The sequence below is a fragment of the Trichomycterus rosablanca genome, chromosome 22, assembly GCF_030014385.1.
Source record: "Trichomycterus rosablanca isolate fTriRos1 chromosome 22, fTriRos1.hap1, whole genome shotgun sequence".
NCBI classification, from domain to species: domain Eukaryota; kingdom Metazoa; phylum Chordata; class Actinopteri; order Siluriformes; family Trichomycteridae; genus Trichomycterus; species Trichomycterus rosablanca.
Genome location: NC_086009.1, coordinates 9,066,976 through 9,086,202, shown reverse-complemented (window position 1 = coordinate 9,086,202; position 19,227 = coordinate 9,066,976). Strand labels below are relative to the sequence as shown.

Genomic DNA, 19,227 nt, shown 5'->3' with positions numbered 1-19,227 from the left:
GGTCCACCTTGTAGATGTAAAGTCAGAGACGATTGCTCATCTATTGCTGCTGTTTGAGTTGGTCATCTTATAGACCTTCATCAGTGGTCACAGGACGCTGCCTACGGGGCGCTGTTGGCTGGATATATTTTTGGTGGACTATTCTCAGTCCAGCAGTGACAGTGAGGTGTTTAAAAACTCTAGCAGCGCTGCTGTGTCTGATCCACTCATACAAGTACAACACACACTAACACACCACCACCATGTCAGTGTCACTGCAGTGCTGAGAATGATCCACCACCTAAATAATACCTACTCTGTAGTGGTCCTGGGAGAGTCCTGACCATTGAAGAACAGCATGAAAGGGGCTAACAAAGCATGCAGAGAAACAGATGGACTACAGTCAGTAATTGTAGAACTACAAAGTGCTTCTATATGGTAGGTGGAGCTGATTAAATGGACAGTGAGTGTAGAAACAAGGAGGTGGTTTTAATGTTAAAGCCACTGTTGGACCCTTGAGCAAAGACCCTCATGTGCTTAAGCTGTGCTTGGCCTCAATTGTAAGTCACTTATAAATAAAATAATCTGCTAAATGCCATAAATGGTTTGTTTGATATATTGCAAGTGTTGAATTTCTTTTTTAAATGCAGGGCTCACCAGAACAAACTGCTTTTTTATGACTGCTGGTCAGTTTGATTGATCTGGTGGCCCAGCAGGAACTTCTGACCACTGACCCAATAATATGGTCTTCAGCCAAGAGCTCATATTACAGCTGGCTAAACAGCAGGGGCGTCTGATGGTACAGCAATAATATTAAAGCACGTCTTAATTTTTCTAGATAACTGTTTAAAAATGATAAGCCCTAAATGAACTAGATGTCCGAAAGAGAGGAACAAAGGGAAAAGAAGGGATATGAGAAAGAAATATAAGACAGGAATGAGGTCAGAGAGAAAAATAGGTTTACCAGATGTACGAAAATACTTTCAGCTTTGTGTGTGTGTGTGTGTGTGTGGTTTGCCTGACCTCTCCAGCCCCCGGTAAACGGTATGTGGTTGTGGCTTATGAGGACAGAAGTACAGAGTGTGCATAAGAGACAGGCTGTAATATTTACAATATTTTTTTGGCACTTTTATGCTGACTGGCTACATCTGGATTTGCAGCTGCATGACACAGCACAAGCTCTGAAAAGATCCTTTCTTTCAGCAGAGAGAGAAATAGAAAGAAAAAAAAAGAGAGGGAGGGAGAGATACTCATAAGAAAATAGAAAAATCCATGTGGGTGAAGCTAAATGGTTCAGATTACAACAGCGTCAGGACTGAAGCACAGAAATCGGCTTTAACTTTAACGACTGTATGACACACGGTTTAAAAATATGGACAAATATGTAAAATTCAAATAGCGCCACCTATATGTCAACTGGCACTTGATACTTGTCAGGGTGAACAATGGGCACCATCTTCAGCCACCCCCCTCAGGCTCAGATAATCATGTCCTTATCAGAGATGGGGACTCAAGTCGCAGACACAGCGACTTCAGACTCAACTCGGACTCGTTTCAAATGACTCGGACTCGACTCATGACTCTCAAAAAATGACTCGTGAACAACAAGAGTCGCTAGTGTCAGCATGCGTTAACATTACTTATGTGTGACAATTATATATATATATATATATATACGTATATATATATATATATAAAAATATATATATACGTATATACAGTATATATAATTATTATTATAAATACTGCTCTCTAATAACGCTCTGGCCGTAAAGTCAGAGACGATCGCTCATCTACTGCTGATGTTTAAGTTGGTCATCTTCTAGACCTTCATCAGTGGTCACAGGACGCTGCCCACGGGGTGCTGTTTTTGGTTGGTGGACGATTCTCAGTCCAGCAGTGACAGTGAGGTGTTTAAAAACTCCAGCAGCGCTGCTGTGTGTTATCCACTCATACCAGCACAACACACACTAACACACCACCACCATGTCAGTGTCACTGCAGTGCTGAGAATGACACACCACCCAAATAATACCTGCTCTGTAGTGGTCCTGGGAGAGTCCTGACCATTGACATACCACCGTTTCATCACAGGGCTTGGGGGGGAGTCATTTGACTCGAGTCCGAGTCGCACGTAAGTTGCACACACAGCGACTTTAGACTCTTATTGTTCACGAGTCATTTTTTGCGAGTCATGAGTGGAGTCCGTGTTTCAAATGACTCGTTTCAAATGACTCGGACTCGACTCATGACTCGCAAAAAATGACTCGTAAACAACAAGAGTCGCTACGGTCAGCATGCGTTAACATAAGTTACGTGTAACAATTATATATATATATAATTATAATTATTATTATTATTATAAATATTCTGCTCTCCAATAACGCTCCGGCCGTCTTAACGCACAACGCACGCAATGGATAAATGTTACAGCCAGCTTCCGGCGTAGTGATGAAGCGTCGCTCCCTACTCCCTACACAGTTTGAAGTTCACTTCATTTAAACATTTTCGTTACCTTTGGATTAGAATCTCACTTAAAATGGTGTAACACCCTACGTAGTGCACTTCACAGGAGCAACAGGGGTGAATGGAACTCTCTTACATAATTGGCACTAATGGTTAAAAGAGCGCTTTCTGAACCAATCAGACCTTCTGATTTTAATTGTTAGTAAGAAATGCTGTTATTTGCATTTATTCAGTTTGCGTCACACAGATGATTGTCAATGAAACGCTTGATTTGCTTCGTGTTCGTGTTTTACTTCACAACCGGGAAAAGTTTGGAGGTTTTTAACTATAAGCACAATTACAAAATAACGGATTATATTCCTAATGGGACACACGATTATACATTTAATAGCATCTGGAAGAACATAAGCTAAGGTAAGCAGTGGTTTAGGTTTTTCCTGCTGTGTTTTGGATTTTGGCCGCTGTGCCGTGATTTATCATGCGCTTTTGTTTTGCAATGAAAACAAAACGTATCAGTTTAAGCTTTTAACTGGTACCTTCTTGTTACGGAAATTACACTGATTTGCACAATGACTAGGAAAGTAAAAGCAAGAAATCAAACAGCAAAATACAGTCGCTAATCTGTTGTTGTTTTTTATCTGAACTTACATATTATTTGTTTATTTCTACGCTACATTTCCAATATATGTGTATATTATATTGACTCGTGACTTGACTCGGACCCTAGCCTAAAGACTCCTGACTTGACTCGGACTCATATTTTGTGACTTGTGAACATCTCTGGTCTGTATAGATGCCCCACTGGCCGATAGTGGTAATAGGAGTGTTTAAACTATTGCGAAAGACTTTTGTATAAACAGTGCAACAAGTTACCGATCTGCAGCCATGGTCTTGGATCGGTCCTTCTATCTTCTGGGCAGCTTTCTTACAGATGGAGGGCAAAGAAAAATTGCATGGAATGTCGTTCCAACGGCCTTCCTACAAACGTACACATATACATTTATATATATACAGTGTATCACAAAAGTGAGTACACCCCTCACATTTCTGCAGATTTTTAAGTATATCTTTTCATGGGACAACACTGACAAAATGACACTTTGACACAATGAAAAGTAGTCTGTGTGCAGCTTATATAACAGTGTAAATTTATTCTTCCCTCAAAATAACTCAATATACAGCCATTAATGTCTAAACCACCGGCAACAAAAGTGAGTACACCCCTAAGAGACTACACCCCTAAATGTCCAAATTGAGCACTGCTTGTCATTTTCCCTCCAAAATGTCATGTGACTCGTTAGTGTTACTAGGTCTCAGGTGTGCATAGGGAGCAGGTGTGTTCAATTTAGTAGTACAGCTCTCACACTCTCTCATACTGGTCACTGAAAGTTCCAACATGGCACCTCATGGCAAAGAACTCTCTGAGGATCTTAAAAGACGAATTGTTGCGCTACATGAAGATGGCCAAGGCTACAAGACGATTGCCAACACCCTGAAACTGAGCTGCAGCACAGTGGCCAAGATCATCCAGCGTTTTAAAAGAGCAGGGTCCACTCAGAACAGACCTCGCGTTGGTCGTCCAAAGAAGCTGAGTGCACGTGCTCAGCGTCACATCCAACTGTTGTCTTTGAAAGATAGGCGCAGGAGTGCTGTCAGCATTGCTGCAGAGATTGAAAAGGTGGGAGGTCAGCCTGTCAGTGCTCAGACCATACGCCGCACACTACATCAAATTGGTCTGCATGGCTGTCACCCCAGAAGGAAGCCTCTTCTGAAGTCTCTACACAAGAAAGCCCGCAAACAGTTTGCTGAAGACATGTCAACAAAGGACATGGATTACTGGAACCATGTCCTATGGTCTGATGAGACCAAGATTAATTTGTTTGGTTCAGATTGTCTCAAGCATGTGTGGCGGCAATCAGGTGAGGAGTACAAAGATAAGTGTGTCATGCCTACAGTCAAGCATGGTGGTGGGAATGCCATGGTCTGGGGCTGCATGAGTGCAGCAGGTGTTGGGGAGTTACATTTCATTGAGGGACACATGAACTCCAATATGTACTGTGAAATACTGAAGCAGAGCATGATCCCCTCCCTCCGGAAACTGGGTCGCAGGGCAGTGTTCCAGCATGATAATGACCCCAAACACACCTCTAAGACGACCACTGCTTTATTGAAGAGGCTGAGGGTAAAGGTGATGGACTGGCCAAGCATGTCTCCAGACCTAAACCCAATAGAACATCTTTGGGGCATCCTCAAGCGGAAGGTGGAGGAGCGCAAAGTCTCGAATATCCGCCAGCTCCGTGATGTCGTCATGGAGGAGTGGAAAAGCATTCCAGTGGCAACCTGTGAAGCTCTGGTAAACTCCATGCCCAGGAGAGTTAAGGCAGTTCTGGGAAATAATGGTGGCCACACAAAATATTGACACTTCAGGAACTTTCACTAAGGGGTGTACTCACTTTTGTTGCCGGTGGTTTAGACATTAATGGCTGTATATTGAGTTATTTTGAGGGAAGAATAAATTTACACTGTTATATAAGCTGCACACAGACTACTTTTCATTGTGTCAAAGTGTCATTTTGTCAGTGTTGTCCCATGAAAAGATATACTTAAATATCTGCAGAAATGTGAGGGGTGTACTCACTTTTGTGATACACTGTACATAATATATATAATCCCCCAATAAATACATACATTAAATAAAATTTAATAAATAAAATTTTTAATAAATATTAATATACACACTGATCAGCCATAACACAGCTCCACTTACCATATAGAAGCACTTTGTAGTTACAATTACTGACTGTAGTCCATCTATTTCTCTACATACCTTTTTTTTAACCTGCTTTCACCCTGTTCTTCAATGGTCAGGACCCCCACAGGACCAACACAGAGCAGGTATTATTTAGGTGGTGGATCATTCTCAGCACTGCAGTGACACGTGGAGTTTTTAAATACCGTGTCCACTCACTGTTCATTCTATTAGACACTCCTACCTAGTTAGTCCAACTTTGTAGATGTAAAGTCAGAGACGATCGCTCATCTATTGCTGCTGTTTGAGTTGCTCATCTTCTAGACCTGCATCAGTGGTCACAGGACGCTACCCACGGGGCGCTGTTGGCTGTTGGATGTTTTTGGTTGGTGGACTATTCTCAGTCCAGCAGGGACAGTGAGGTGTTTGTGTCTCATCCACTCATACCAGCACAACACACACTAGCACACCACCAGCATGTTATTGTCAATGCAGTGCTGAGAATGATCCACCACCTAAATAATACCTAGTCTGTAGTGGTCCTGTCTATTAAAGAACAGCATAAAAACGGACTACCAAAGCATGCAGAGAAACAGAGAGGAGCTGATAAAATGGACAGTAAGTGTAGAAACAAGGAGATGGCTGATCAGTGTATATCTCATTCTATAAACAGGGGGGGCTAAAAAGGTACTTACAAGACCCCACATATTGACACAGTCCTCTTGTGTGTTCTGGAAGTTGTTGGGCTCGTACGCATGCCAGAATGTTAAAGTCACCGGTGTACGGTCTGTCCACTCAAAATTCATCTGCATGGCGATATCGTGCAGTCCAATCCATAACTCGTCTACATCTGATATGAAACAAAGAAAATAAATTAGTTCACCCTTATCTCCTCATAATATAGTCATTGCAAATTCCTACTCTCAATTATGGTCCCTTGTATCATGACAACTAGTAATAGCACATTAGGTGGGTGATGAAGATATTTGAGTGTATTGTTCTGCACCTCTTTTCATGTGTCTTAAAATAAACTCCATCTCCGGCAGTGTGTGGATGCTGACCAGGTGAGCATCCATTTTCTGGCAGGTCTTCTCAGCCGAATTCCAGTTCAGTTCATCAGTGGTTAGCCTGTAGCAGCCGGCCTGGAAGTTCTGCCAGCTTATATCACACTGGTAGCTCCCATCATCCGTCCATGAATCTGGAATATCAGAAGGTTATGGAGAAATGAAAGTCTATTGCATCAAGCAGTACTAGGTTCAGATATACACCGATCAGCCATAACATTAAAACCACCTCCTTGTTTCTACACTCACTGTCCATTTTATCAGCTCCACTTACCATATAGAAGCACTTTGTAGTTCTACAATTACTGACTGTAGTCCATCTGTTTCTCTGCATGCTTTGTTAGCCCCCTTTCATGCTGTTCTTCAATTGTCAGGACCCCCACAGAGCAGGTATTATTTTGGTGGTGGATCATTCTCAGCACTGCAGTGACAATGACATGGTGGTGGTGTGCTAGTGTGTGTTGTGCTAATTTAAGTGGATCAGACATAATCACCTCACTGTCCGAGCTGGACTGAGAATAGTCCACCAACCAAACATCCAGCCAACAGCGCCCCGTGGGCAGCGTCCTGTGACCGCTGATGAAGGTCTAGAAGATGACCAACTCAAACAGCAGCAATAGATGAGCGATCGTCTCCGACTTTACATCTACAAGGTGGACCAACTAGGTAGGAGTGTCTAACAGAGTGGACAGTGAGTGGACACGGTATTTAAAAACTCCAGCAGCGCTGCTGTGTCTGATCCACTCATACCAGCACAACACACACTAACACATCACCACCATGTCAGTGTCACTGCAGTGCTGAGAATGATCCACCACCTAGATAATACCTACTCCGTGGTGGTCCTGACCATTGATGAACAGGGTGAAAGCAGGTTAAAAAGGTATGTAGAGAAACAGATGGACTACAGTCAGTAATTGTAGAACTACAAAGTGCTTCTATATGGCAAGTGGAGCTGATAATATGAACAGTGAGTTTAGAAACAAGGAGGTGGTTTTAATGTTATGGCTGATCGGTGTACACTACAGGGGCTCATGGGCTTTGAGGTTGATTTGCAAATTTACTATTACCTCGTTATGTTAATGATGCCACCTGACTTTATATTATATATTATATATATTATATACTTTAATATAGAGTAATAACATATTCTGAGAATTATAGGTCACATATCAGCCGGGTCTATACAGACGTGGTTGGATAACGTCCCAGAGAAGTGGATGAAACAGACTACCCCTTAGGAGGTGCGGAATCCTAAGCCCTAAAAAATAAGGGAGGGCATCCGGCATAAACACTGTGCCAAATCAAGCATGGTGGCCCCTAAATATGGGAGCAGCGAAACAAAAAAATAGTACTAAAATTCTGTAGTTGTGAATTCTGTGGTTGAGATTCTGAACTCCTCGGTTCAAAACTCGGCGTTGCCACTGGTCGGCTGGGCGCCACCTAGCGGGCATAACTGGCAGTGCTTAGGGCGGGATGACGGACTATGTGGGTGGGGTCTTCAAACGCTGTGCAAGGACCCTGATGAGCAGTGAGCTGTGAGGAATGAATGGGCGAAAAGAAAGGGGTCCGCTAAGGACCGCGCATGGGTCGGAGGAGGCGTGAGCAGACAATATACCTTCCTCGAATGCAATCAGGGATCCCCAGAGGTGGAAGACAAATTGAATATGCTAAAATCGGGAGAAAATGCATAAATGAATAAAAAAAATTAATTAATTCTGTGGTTGTGAGTGTTGAAATTGTGTGTATTTTACTTTGTATAATTTCATATTGTAAATATCAATTCAAAAATAAATGAGGGGTCTGACATACACTATACTGCCAAAAGTATTCGCTCGTCTGCCTTCATACACATATGAACTTGAGTGACGTCCCATTCTTAACCCATAGGGTTTAATATGATGTCGGCCCACCCTTTGCACCTATAACAGCTTCAACTCTTCTGGGAAGGCTTTCCACAAGGTTTAGGAGTGTGTTTATGGGAATTTTTGACCATTCTTCCAGAAGCGCATTTGTGAGGTCAGACACTGATGTTGGACGAGAAGGCCTGGCTCGCAGTCTCCGCTCTAATTCATCCCAAAGGTATTCTATCGAGTTGAAGCATGATTCGTCACTCCAGAGAACACGTCTCCACTGATCTAGAGTCCAGTGGCGGCTTGCTTTACACCACTGCATCCGACACTTTGCATTGCGCTTGGTGATGTAAGGCTTGGATGCAGCTGCTCGGACATGGAAACCCATTCTGTAATCTGAAGGCCACATGAAGTTTGGAGGTCTGTAGCGATTGACTCTGCAGAACGTTGGCGACCTCTGCGCACTATGCGCCTCAGCATCCGCTGACCCCGCTCTGTCATTTTACGTGGCTACCACTTTGTGGCTTAGTTGCTGTCGTTTCCAATCGCTTCCACTTTGTTATAATACCACTGACAGTCGACTGTGGAATATTTAGTAGCGAGGAAATTGCACGACTGGACTTGTTGCACAGGTGGCATCCTGCCACGGTACCACGCTGGAATTCACTGAGCTCCTGAGAGCGACCCATTCTTTCACTAATGATTGTAGAAGTTTTATACACCTGTGGCCATGGAAGTGATCGGAACACCTGAATTCAATGATTTGGATGGGTGAGTAAATACTTTTGGCAATATGGTTTATTTAAGATCTCTCTTTTTTTCTCTCACATGTTTAGGGGGTTCTATGCGATATTCTATTATTGAATTGTGTCTTCTTTATTTTCTGTCTTTTTTTGTCAATTCAGACAGAAATGTTTTTCTAGTATTAAAATAAGAAAAATGTACATTTTAAGAAACTCAACTTATTTCTGGGAAATGTTGCAAACAGGTACACATAGAAACAGCATAGAGATACACCTGTAGTAAAGGGGTCAAACAGAAACACACCTGTAGTGAAGGGGTCAAATGAAGCATTGGGTCTTTTCATGCAGATGTAGGGCAGAGTCATGGAGCAATCTGTGTTCTGCCAGCGTCCTAAGCTCTCAGTCCGAATCACCCCACAATCATAATCATTCTCGCCGTTCGGCTGGTCTACAACACACAAACACGTTCTGATAAAATCGCATTCTCTCAGATCCTGATGATCCTATAAAAGCAGGGTTTTCCAACGATCCTTTTAAAGTCACCACGTGCACCATGATTACGAATCCTCGGCAATTATGAAATGAATGAGAGCATTGTTCCACTGAAGCAACGTGTATTATCATACGAGGTGTGTGGCTCGATAGCGGGGGATTTACTCACCTGTATCCCAGTTAAGATATTTCAGAGGGGCATTGTCAACCCACTGCCAGCCTCTGTTGAGGTCCAGATCATGAAGACCCATCCACAAGGTAGCGCTATAAGCAGTGAGAAAACCTGCAAATTATAACACACACACAACAAAATATTGTTTAAAAGACTGCTTAGTGCCGCTCAGGTGGCGCAGCGAAAAAAAAACACACACGCTAGAACACCAGAGCTGGGATCTCGAATACATCGTACTGAGTCTCAACTCTGCCTGCCGGCTGGGCTGAGCATCCACATTAACAACGATTGGCCTGTTGTTCATAGAAGGGGTGGGAAAGTAAGCCGGATAGGGACTTAATGACTGATTAAACTACAACCTCTGCTGGCCGATTGATGGCGCCTGCACAGAGACGAGAAAAGAGTGCGCTTATCAGGGTGTGTCTCTCCGTACACAGTGCTGATCCGCATATGCACTCGTCAAGTGTAGGTGACAAGATGCATACGGCTGCTGTCCACAAGTCGGAGGGGGCGTGGGTTAGCTTCGTTCTCCTCAATCAGAGCCGGGGTCGGCATACAGTGGGGCCAAAAAGTATTTAGTCAGCCACTGATTGTGCAAGTTCTCCTACTTAGAAAGATGAGAGAGGTCTGTAATTTTCATCATAGGTACACTTCAACTATGAGAGACAAAATGAGAAAAGAAAATCCAGGAAATCACATTGTAGGATTTTTAAAGAATTTATCTGTAAATTATGGTGGAAAATAAGTATTTGGTCACCCATAAACAAGCAAGATTTCTGGCTCTCACAGACCTGTAACTTCTTCTTTAAGAAGCTTTTCTGTCCTCCACTCGTTACCTGTATTAATGGCACCTGTTTGACCTCGTTATCTGTATAAAAGACACCTGTCCACAGCCTCAAACAGTCAGACTCCAAACTCAACCATGGCCAAGACCAAAGAGCTGTCGAAGGACACCAGGAAGAAAATTGTAGACCTGCACCAGGCTGGGAAGAGTGAATCTACAAGCAAGCAGGTTGGTGTGAATAAATCAACTGTGGGAGCAATTGTAAGAAAATGGAAGACATACAAGACCATTGATAATCTCCCTCGATCTGGGGCCCCACGCAAGATCTCATCCCGTGGGGTCAAAATGATCATGAGAACGGTGAGCAAAAATCCCAGAACCACACAGAGGGACCTGATGAATGACCTGCAGAGAGCTGGGACCAAAGTAACAAAGGCTACCATCAGTAACACACTACGCCGAGAGGGACTCAAATCCTGCAGTGCCAGGCGTGTCCCCCTGCTTAAGCCAGTACATGTCCAGGCCCGTCTGAAGTTTGCCAGAGAGCATATGGATGATCCAGAAGAGGATTGGGAGAATATCATGTGGTCAGATGAAACCAAAATGGAACTTTTTGGTAAAAACTCAACTCGTCGTGTTTGGAGGAAGAAGAATGCTGAGTTGCACACCATACCTACTGTGAAGCATGGGGGTGGAAACATCATGCTTTGGGGCTGTTTTTCTGCAAAGGGGACAGGACGACTGATCCATGTTGAGGGAAGAATGAACGGGGCCATGTATCGTGAGATTTTAAGCCAAAACCTCCTTCCATCAGTGAGAGCATTGAAGATGGAACGTGGCTGGGTCTTCCAGCATGACAATGATCCCAAACACACCGCTCAGGCAACAAAGGAGTGGCTCCGTAAAAAGCATTTCAAAGTCCTGGAGTGGCCTGGCCAGTCTCCAGACCTCAACCCCATAGAAAATTTGTGGAGGGAGTTGAAAGTCTGTGTTGCCCAGTGACAGCCCCAAAACATCACTGCTCTAGAGGAGATCTGCATGGAGGAATGGGCCAAAATACCAGCTACAGTGTGTGCAAACCTGGTGAAGACTTACAGGAAACGTTTGTCCTCTGTCATTGCCAACAAAGGTTATGTTACAAAGTACTGAGTTGAACTTTTGTTATTGACCAAATACTTATTTTCCACCATAATTTACAGATAAATTCTTTAAAAATCCTACAATGTGATTTCCTGGATTTTTTTTTCTCATTTTGTCTCTCATAGTTGAAGTGTACCTATGATGAAAATTACAGACCTCTCTCATCTTTCTAAGTAGGAGAACTTGCACAATCAGTGGCTGACTAAATACTTTTTGACCCCACTGTATATAAAAGACTGCTTAGTGACAAACTACTTTTCTATTCAACACAACAATGTCTACATGTCAATTTTATTCTATTAGCATTATTTTATGTCTCTCCGTATGTTTCTAATTACACATTCTAGCCTCCTTTTGCACGGCTTTGTTTATTCTTAACAAAATGACCGAGCAAGTCCATCAAATTTCCATATTTTATTGTTTTTAATGTACTAATACATCATCAGAATAAATCTTTATACATATTAATCACTAGTTCCCCACTTAGTGAGGAAATAAAATGATAAGGAGCAAGATGCTGAGTTTTTTGCACAACGCTGATCCAGGCGCTTTGATCCAAAGCTACTAACAGTACTGTGACAGTATACAGTCTGAGCAACTGAGGGTTAAGAGCCTTGATCAAGGACTCAACAGTGGTAGCCTGGCACTGGTGGGGCTTCAACCAGCGACTTTCCGATCACTAGTCCAGTACCTTAAGTACCGGGCCTCTCGGTAGCCCGATCTTGGCAAGGTGTTAGTGGTGCCATACACTTTCCTCTTCCTGAGGATGCTCTGAACAGTACTCAGAAGGATAGTTAAAGCTGTTGAAATATTTTTGTATCTTCTCCTAATTTGTGCCTTTCCACAACTTTACCATGGTGCCCTTTTGAAGCACCTTTCCAACCATCCTGAATCATGCACTACTAGTAGTGGAATCCACAAGGAACAGCTGGTTTTATTCTAAGGTTTTATTCTAACCACTACAATTAATGTCAGTTCATAAGGGGTCACTTATAGGGTCAATATGTTTAACTGGGGATTAACTGAGTCCAAACAATATGTGTTAAATTATTAGAAGGTTTTACTGCACTGAACTGTATTCTAGGTTACCACCATCTTGGAAAGGATAAGCAAAGCAGTACTATTACAGTATTACTGTACTAAGGTTTGATCAATGGCTTATTAAGGCCCAGTGTAAGATTTAGGGGCCACTAAAGGGTGCTCCATGGCCCAATGGTGGTCCCCGGCCTAGTGGCTAAAAAACCCTGGAATTCAACTCATATACTGGCAGAGTATTCAATGCATCAAGGATATGGGTGACATATACTGGTATGCCATTTCAAAACCCAGCCTCTCACCATTTATGTAACTCTGCTCCTCCACCTTGGTGATGCTCAGCAGTTCTGCACCCTGTTGACTGCAGCTGGTCCGAGCCTCCTCCCATGTCAGCGTGGCCTGGAAATTAAACTGGTAGCAGTTACCAGTAAGAGAGTCGGTGTCCCAAAATGTCTCACAGTCTGCACCTATGAGTATAAAAAAGAACAAAACAGACAAATATCCCCAACGGGGTCAGACTCATCAGCAGTGTTTCACATATCACATGTAATCATCATATACAGTAAGAGATGGACTCACTCTTCACAGGACAGAATCCCCAGCGCTCGTCCTTGCCGTAGTCGTGCGTGACGGCGCACCAAAGATGACCATCCTCCCTCCCCACGCTGGTGCAGCTGTGGTACCACTCGCCATCATAGAGGAAGGGCAAATGGCATGGGCGCCCGTTAGAGTTCCCCTGGATGGTGTAGATCTCTAGAAAGAGAAGAGAACTTTAGACAAAACCTTTGAAGTTTAGGAAGTGGTGCTGCAATGCAATCATTCACGCCGTCATTGAAAGATTGCAAGTTTGAATCCCAGTGATGCCATCCACCTCTGGAGCAATGACATGTTGAGGCCATGTGTACAGTGGGCAGTTCACATTCTTCTCTGAAAATCTTCATGATGCGCCATACATTTTCAATATAAGACAAATCCGGACTGCAGACAGGCCAGTCAAGCACACACACTCTGTGCTGTTGTAGCATGTGCAGAATGAGACCTGGCATTGTCTGGCTACAATAACCATGGACTTTCCAGGGAATGTTGCTTTTATGCCAAGATCACACTACACAACTGGATCTCTTGCAATCAGGAGTATTTTAGGTCGTTGTGTATTACACACTACACGATCTATCACGGGGAGGAATCGCAGGCGAGTCTGTCTGGTCTCCCAAACTACGTTTTGTCACACGCAAGAAGTGACGAGGGGTTTAATGATACCACGTCCAAAAATGCACGTCAACAATAAGCGAGCGATCAACGTTGTTTGTGCGCTGATAGGCAGTGTAAAAGCAAGTAGGAAAAATAGATGAATCCGAGTGGATTGGGCTACGCAACCAGCAGGGATCGTCTGTTCTGTAGTGAGTTAGAGGTTAATAAATATTTTTGCAATTCAGCGTGGGTATGATGGGTTGGCGTGGACGATAAGGTCACAAATACTGTAAAGATTGTGTGTGTGCTGATGTATTCTGATAGAAACCATATTATGTCCCTGTCCCACGTTTCCCCTCACCGTATCTTGCGTTCTCATTGGCTGTAAATCGAAATAGCACTCGCTGCCACTCGCAACACCTTTTACACTACGCGATTTTGAGTCGCCGACTGGTCCAGATATTTACCATGCTAGATATTTTCCTCGAGTTTCCAAGCGCTCGGCGAGTGATTGAGTTGTTGAACAGTTCACACATAGCGATCAAGAGCCGAGTTTCAAGCCCCAAGCAAAAGCCGAGTTGCTTCCAAGCTGCCACATCAAGCGCAGACCAGCCGGCGAGCGAAAACCAGGGCAAAAATCGTGTAGTCTGAACTATGCATTAATGGCAGCAAATGTCTCATCATACCATGGCAGGTGTTGGCTTTTGCATCTTTTACTGATAACAGCCTGGATGGTCCTTTCCTGTAAAGACTGAGACTCTTATGCCCAATCATGATACCCTCACATGTTGCCAATTCACCTACTCAAAACCGTGTTACTTGAACATCTGCCCTGTCTCAAGTCATCAAATTGACAAATTGTTGTGTTTATTGCATTTGTAGAAAATTAAGTCTTTTACATGGAATTGAATAAGCACTGCACAGAGATTTTATATTTTAAATTAATAACTTTACTGATTTTTTTTATAATGTGTTATGTTTACTGCTGTGTTACATCACCTTTCCTGTCAACAACATTCTGTAATTGTTTGATATTGTACCAAATTCTTTGGAATGGGTGGCAGGCAACACAGGGCAGGTCACAACCTGCTAGGAGGCACGAAGGCACCAGACAGAGCCTTGGACATGCAAGACATAAGAGATAAACCCAATTGGCAGGATGCTTAGGCAAAACAATACTGTGGCTAAACACACATTGTCCATTTTATCAGCTCCACGTACCATATAGAAGCACTTTGTAGTTCTACAATTACTGACTGTAGTCCATCTGTTTCTCTGCATTCTTTGTTAGCCCCTTTCAGGCTGTTCTTCAATGGTCAGGACTCTCCCAGGACCACTACAGAGCAGGTATTATTTGGGTGATGGATCATTCTAAGCACTGCAGTGACACTGACATGGTGCTGGTGTGTTAGTGTGTGTTGTGCTGGTATGAGTGGATAAAACACAGCAATGCTGATAAAGTTTTTAAACACCTCACTGTCACTGCTGGACTGAGAATAGTCCACCAACCAAATATATCCAGCCAACAGCGCCCCGTGGGCAGCGTCCTGTGACCACTGATGAAGGTCTACAAGATGACCAACTCAAACAGCAGCGATAGATGAGCGATCGTCTCTGACTTTACATCTACAAGGTGGATCAACTAGGCAGGAGCGTCTAATAGAGTGGACAGTGAGTGGACACGGTATTTAAAAACTCCAGCAGCGCTGCTGTGTCTGATCCACTCATACCAGCACAACACACACTAACACACCACCACCATGTCAGTGTCAGTGCAGTGCTGAGAATGATCCATTACCTAAATAATACCTGCTCTGTGGTGGTTCTGTGGGGGTCCTGATCATTGAAGAACAGGGTGAAAGCAGGTTAAAAAGGTATGTAGAGAAACAGATGGACTACAGTCAGTAATTGTAGAACTACAAAGTACTTCTAATGTTATGGCTGAGTGTTATCAGTGTATATACATGGCTAAAACAGCTGTGAGGCTTTAAGTGCATCTTCCCAATAAGCAGTCTGTTGTACTGGTTATGGACCAGTGGCTGCTGATAGAAGCACATTTCCAGTTGTATGGTAGAACATAATAATAACTTAGATGTAAAATAAACATTACAAGGTGGAGCATGTTCTTCCCATGTCAGCATAGGAGCTCTGGTTTCCTTCTACAGTCCAAAGACATGCAGTCAGACTAATTAGAGCTACTAAAATTGCCCCTAAGTGTGAGTGTGTTTGCCCTGTGATGGACTGGCGACCTGTCCAGGGTGTTTCCTACCTTTCGCCCAGTGAATCGTACCCACCGTGACCCTGAATCGAATAAAGCAGTGGTAAAATAGATGTCTTACCTTTGTAGGTCTTGGCGCAAAGGTCCTGCTCTTTACCAAAGAGTCGCCACTTCAAATCCGAGGAACCGTCAGCCACGGCGCTGCGTTTATCCCTGGCCAGGCTCGGAGCGGGTAAGTAGGTCCCGAGAGTTTCCAGAAACTTGCTACACCCCCACGACCAAATGGCCTGAGGGGGTTCGTGGTCACAGCGGAACATGCCGAGCCGGGACACGGCACTCTGGTGAGTCGCGTTTCCCAGACTGACACCCAGGCAGAGAGATGAACCTAAGTTAAAGAGGCGGTTTCCGGTGACCCATTTCCAAAGCTGAGCATCGCCGGTGCAGGACGAGGAGAGGTAGAGTGAGTGATCTCGTACCGCCAGACATCCCTGCACCCCCTCGTGGTAAAAGGCGAATGTGTCGGGGTCGGCTACATGCTCTGAGAGTTAAGCAAGAGAGAGAGAGAGAGACACAGAGAGGCAGGTTGGGGTGATTAGAATGCTAATGGAAATCATTAAACTACTAATATTATTCAAATTGATTGATGCTGTCATTTGTGGGTGTTCATATAAAATGAATGTATAGGATTTGTAGCATGTGTAAATTTTTCTTACAAACCGAAACACCAAAAAGTAACAAGACAGTAAAAAAAATAAAAACAGAAAGCAGATGTTTTTTTACCTGTATTTTAAAAAGTACAAAGACAAAATAATTTTTAAGTAATCATTTGTATTGTTTAATGTATATACACCAACTAGGCATAACATTATGACCACTGACAGGTGAAGTGAAAAACACTGATTATCTCTTCATCATGTCACTTGTTAGTGGGTGGGATATATTCAGTGATGGCATAGTTACCTTGAAAAAGTAATCTGATTTCTGATACTGATTACTCCTTTAAAAAGTAACTTAGTTACTTTATTGGTTACTTGATTTTAAAAGTAACTAAGTTAGATTACAAGTTACTTTATTAGTTACATTCAGCAGCTGCCGACAACACCCCCCGCCGCCTCAACATAAAAATGACAACCAGTTTTGCCAATACTCACTTTATTGGAAGTGCATTTTTAACAGTAACAATGTATCTCCTGACATTTAAAGTTGAACTGAAAAACTATTTCCTGAAAAAAATACTTGTTTTTATAAAATATAAAATCTTTAACTGACACAAACTCAAAATAGTGTCTGTATTTCCAGCTAGAAAACGCGCATCTCTCTCCTCCCTTTATTGTTTACGTTTGTGTCGCTGCGTGGTATTACACGTGAGTTGTCCTCATGCTGAAAACGTGACTTAATTGTCGCATAGGCCAGACGTCACTCCCCGAGACGCAAGAAGAAAGCAAAAATATATCTTTTTACTAAGGAAAATGACAAAAATAGTAACGCACAGTAACTTGGATAAGTAACTTTAATCTGATTACTGGATTGGAAATAGTAACTCGTTAGATTACTTGTTACTGAAAAAATGTGGTCAGATTAGAGTAACGTGTTACTGATATCAGTGGATATATTAGGCAAGTGAACATTTTATCCTCAAAGTTGATGTGTTAGAAGCAGGAAAAATGGGCGAGCGTAAGGATTTGAGCGAGTTTGACAAGGGCCAAATTGTGATGGCTAGACGACTGGGTCAGAGCATCTCCAAAACTGCAGCTTTTGTGGGGTGTTCCTGGTCTGCAGTGGTCAGTATCTATCAAAAGTGGTCCAAGGAAGGAAAAGTGGTAAACCAGCGACAGGGTCATGGGCTCACTGATGCACATGGGGAGCAAAGGCTGGACCGTGTGGTGCCAGATTCCACCTTCAGGGGTCTAGTAGAGTCCATGCCTTGATGGGTCAGGGCTGTTTTAGCAGCAAAAAAGGGACCAATACAATATTGGCAAGGTGGTCATAATGTTATGCCTGATCGGTGTATATACTCAAAAATACTGGGATAGGAGTATGTCCACAATTACATCACCCTTTTCCCCTTAAATCATTTAATTAAGAAAGTGGAATCTTTCCCATTCCAGCTTAATATAAATGTTTATATTGTGTATATACAGTATAATTGTTTATATCAATAGAAAACAGGTCTGGACTACAGGCAGGCCATTCTAGCACTTGCACTTACTACAAAGTCACATGTGCAGAATGTGGCTTGCCATTCTTGTTAAAACAGGCAGGGACCCCTTGCCGTTTACAGTACCTTCAACAATAGACCACTGAAGTCATGTCGTCATTTTGTAGGCCACGCCATGTTGTTATGCCCATATTTGGTAACCCGGGTCTAACAGAAATTTTGAATGGGAAGAATGAACTGAGATTTCGCAAATTGCCTCTCTCGCATCCTGTAGTAAAAATGTTCCAAAGCTGTTAGGTTTTGTTTTATGGAGATTCTTCTGTCTATTATCACTGGATCCTCTGAATTATGAAGTCGTTAAAGAGTCAAAATATGAATATTGCTACATGTAAGCTAATGCTACTGCGCACTGAATTTACATCACCTCTTCATCACCTCTTAAATAACCGCACGAAGCAGCGCGATTCATCAGTGTAACAGTGGAGTGATATTCACAAGTTTTAGTTGATATTTTTAGTAGCTAGCTACATTAAAGTAGAAAGCAAGGATGGTTGGGTGTTACGCCTTTGGTTGTGCTCACCAAAAGCGAGCCGCTCGTTCCGTTGATTTGATTGGTGTAGTTCATTGACGTCTAATTAATGTGCAGTAGCACTAGCTTACGTGTAGCATTATTAGTATTACGACCCTTTAACAACCTCGTAATTTAGAGGATCCAGTGATGTACAGGAGCAAAATGTACACAGGACAAAACATAGAGCGTTCAGAACATGTTTATTTAGCACAGGATGCGTTAGAGACGATTTTTTGAAAACCCCATTCATTTTTCCCATAGGAAATCTGAGTTAGACCCGGGTCTCCAAATATGGGCATAATGAGGACTACAGAATGACGCACGACTTCAGTGGTCTATGTGCCTGGTAAACACCCCCCCCCAAACCATGACAAACTTAAACTACACAGTGTCCATTAGAGTCCTTTTTAATATCTCTATTAAATCCAGTGGGTAGAGCTGTGGGTTACCAACTAGAAGGTTGTGGATTTGAATCTTGGCTCAGCCACTGTTGAGCCACTGAGCAAGGCTCTTAACCCTCTTGGTCTTCAGGGGCGTCATACAATAGCTGCCCCAAGGAAGCTGGGATAGGTGAGTAAAAATGGCATTGTTCTATACACATGTATATGTATA

At 43.0% G+C, this 19,227-nt stretch overlaps 1 protein-coding gene across 1 annotated transcript in view; it reads right to left on the bottom strand.

Moving 5' to 3' along the window:
- Positions 1-19,227, bottom strand: part of mrc2 (mannose receptor, C type 2) — a 65,821-nt gene that overhangs the window by 30,470 nt on the left and 16,124 nt on the right. Inside the window, exons 2-9 of the mRNA XM_062985035.1 lie at positions 16,008-16,424; positions 13,057-13,230; positions 12,780-12,944; positions 9,516-9,629; positions 9,159-9,302; positions 6,201-6,392; positions 5,890-6,044; positions 3,319-3,423 (exon numbers count right to left, since the gene is read on the bottom strand). Coding sequence (XP_062841105.1) covers positions 3,319-3,423; positions 5,890-6,044; positions 6,201-6,392; positions 9,159-9,302; positions 9,516-9,629; positions 12,780-12,944; positions 13,057-13,230; positions 16,008-16,424 — 1,466 coding nt within the window. The remainder of the gene's footprint in view (positions 1-3,318; positions 3,424-5,889; positions 6,045-6,200; positions 6,393-9,158; positions 9,303-9,515; positions 9,630-12,779; positions 12,945-13,056; positions 13,231-16,007; positions 16,425-19,227) is intronic.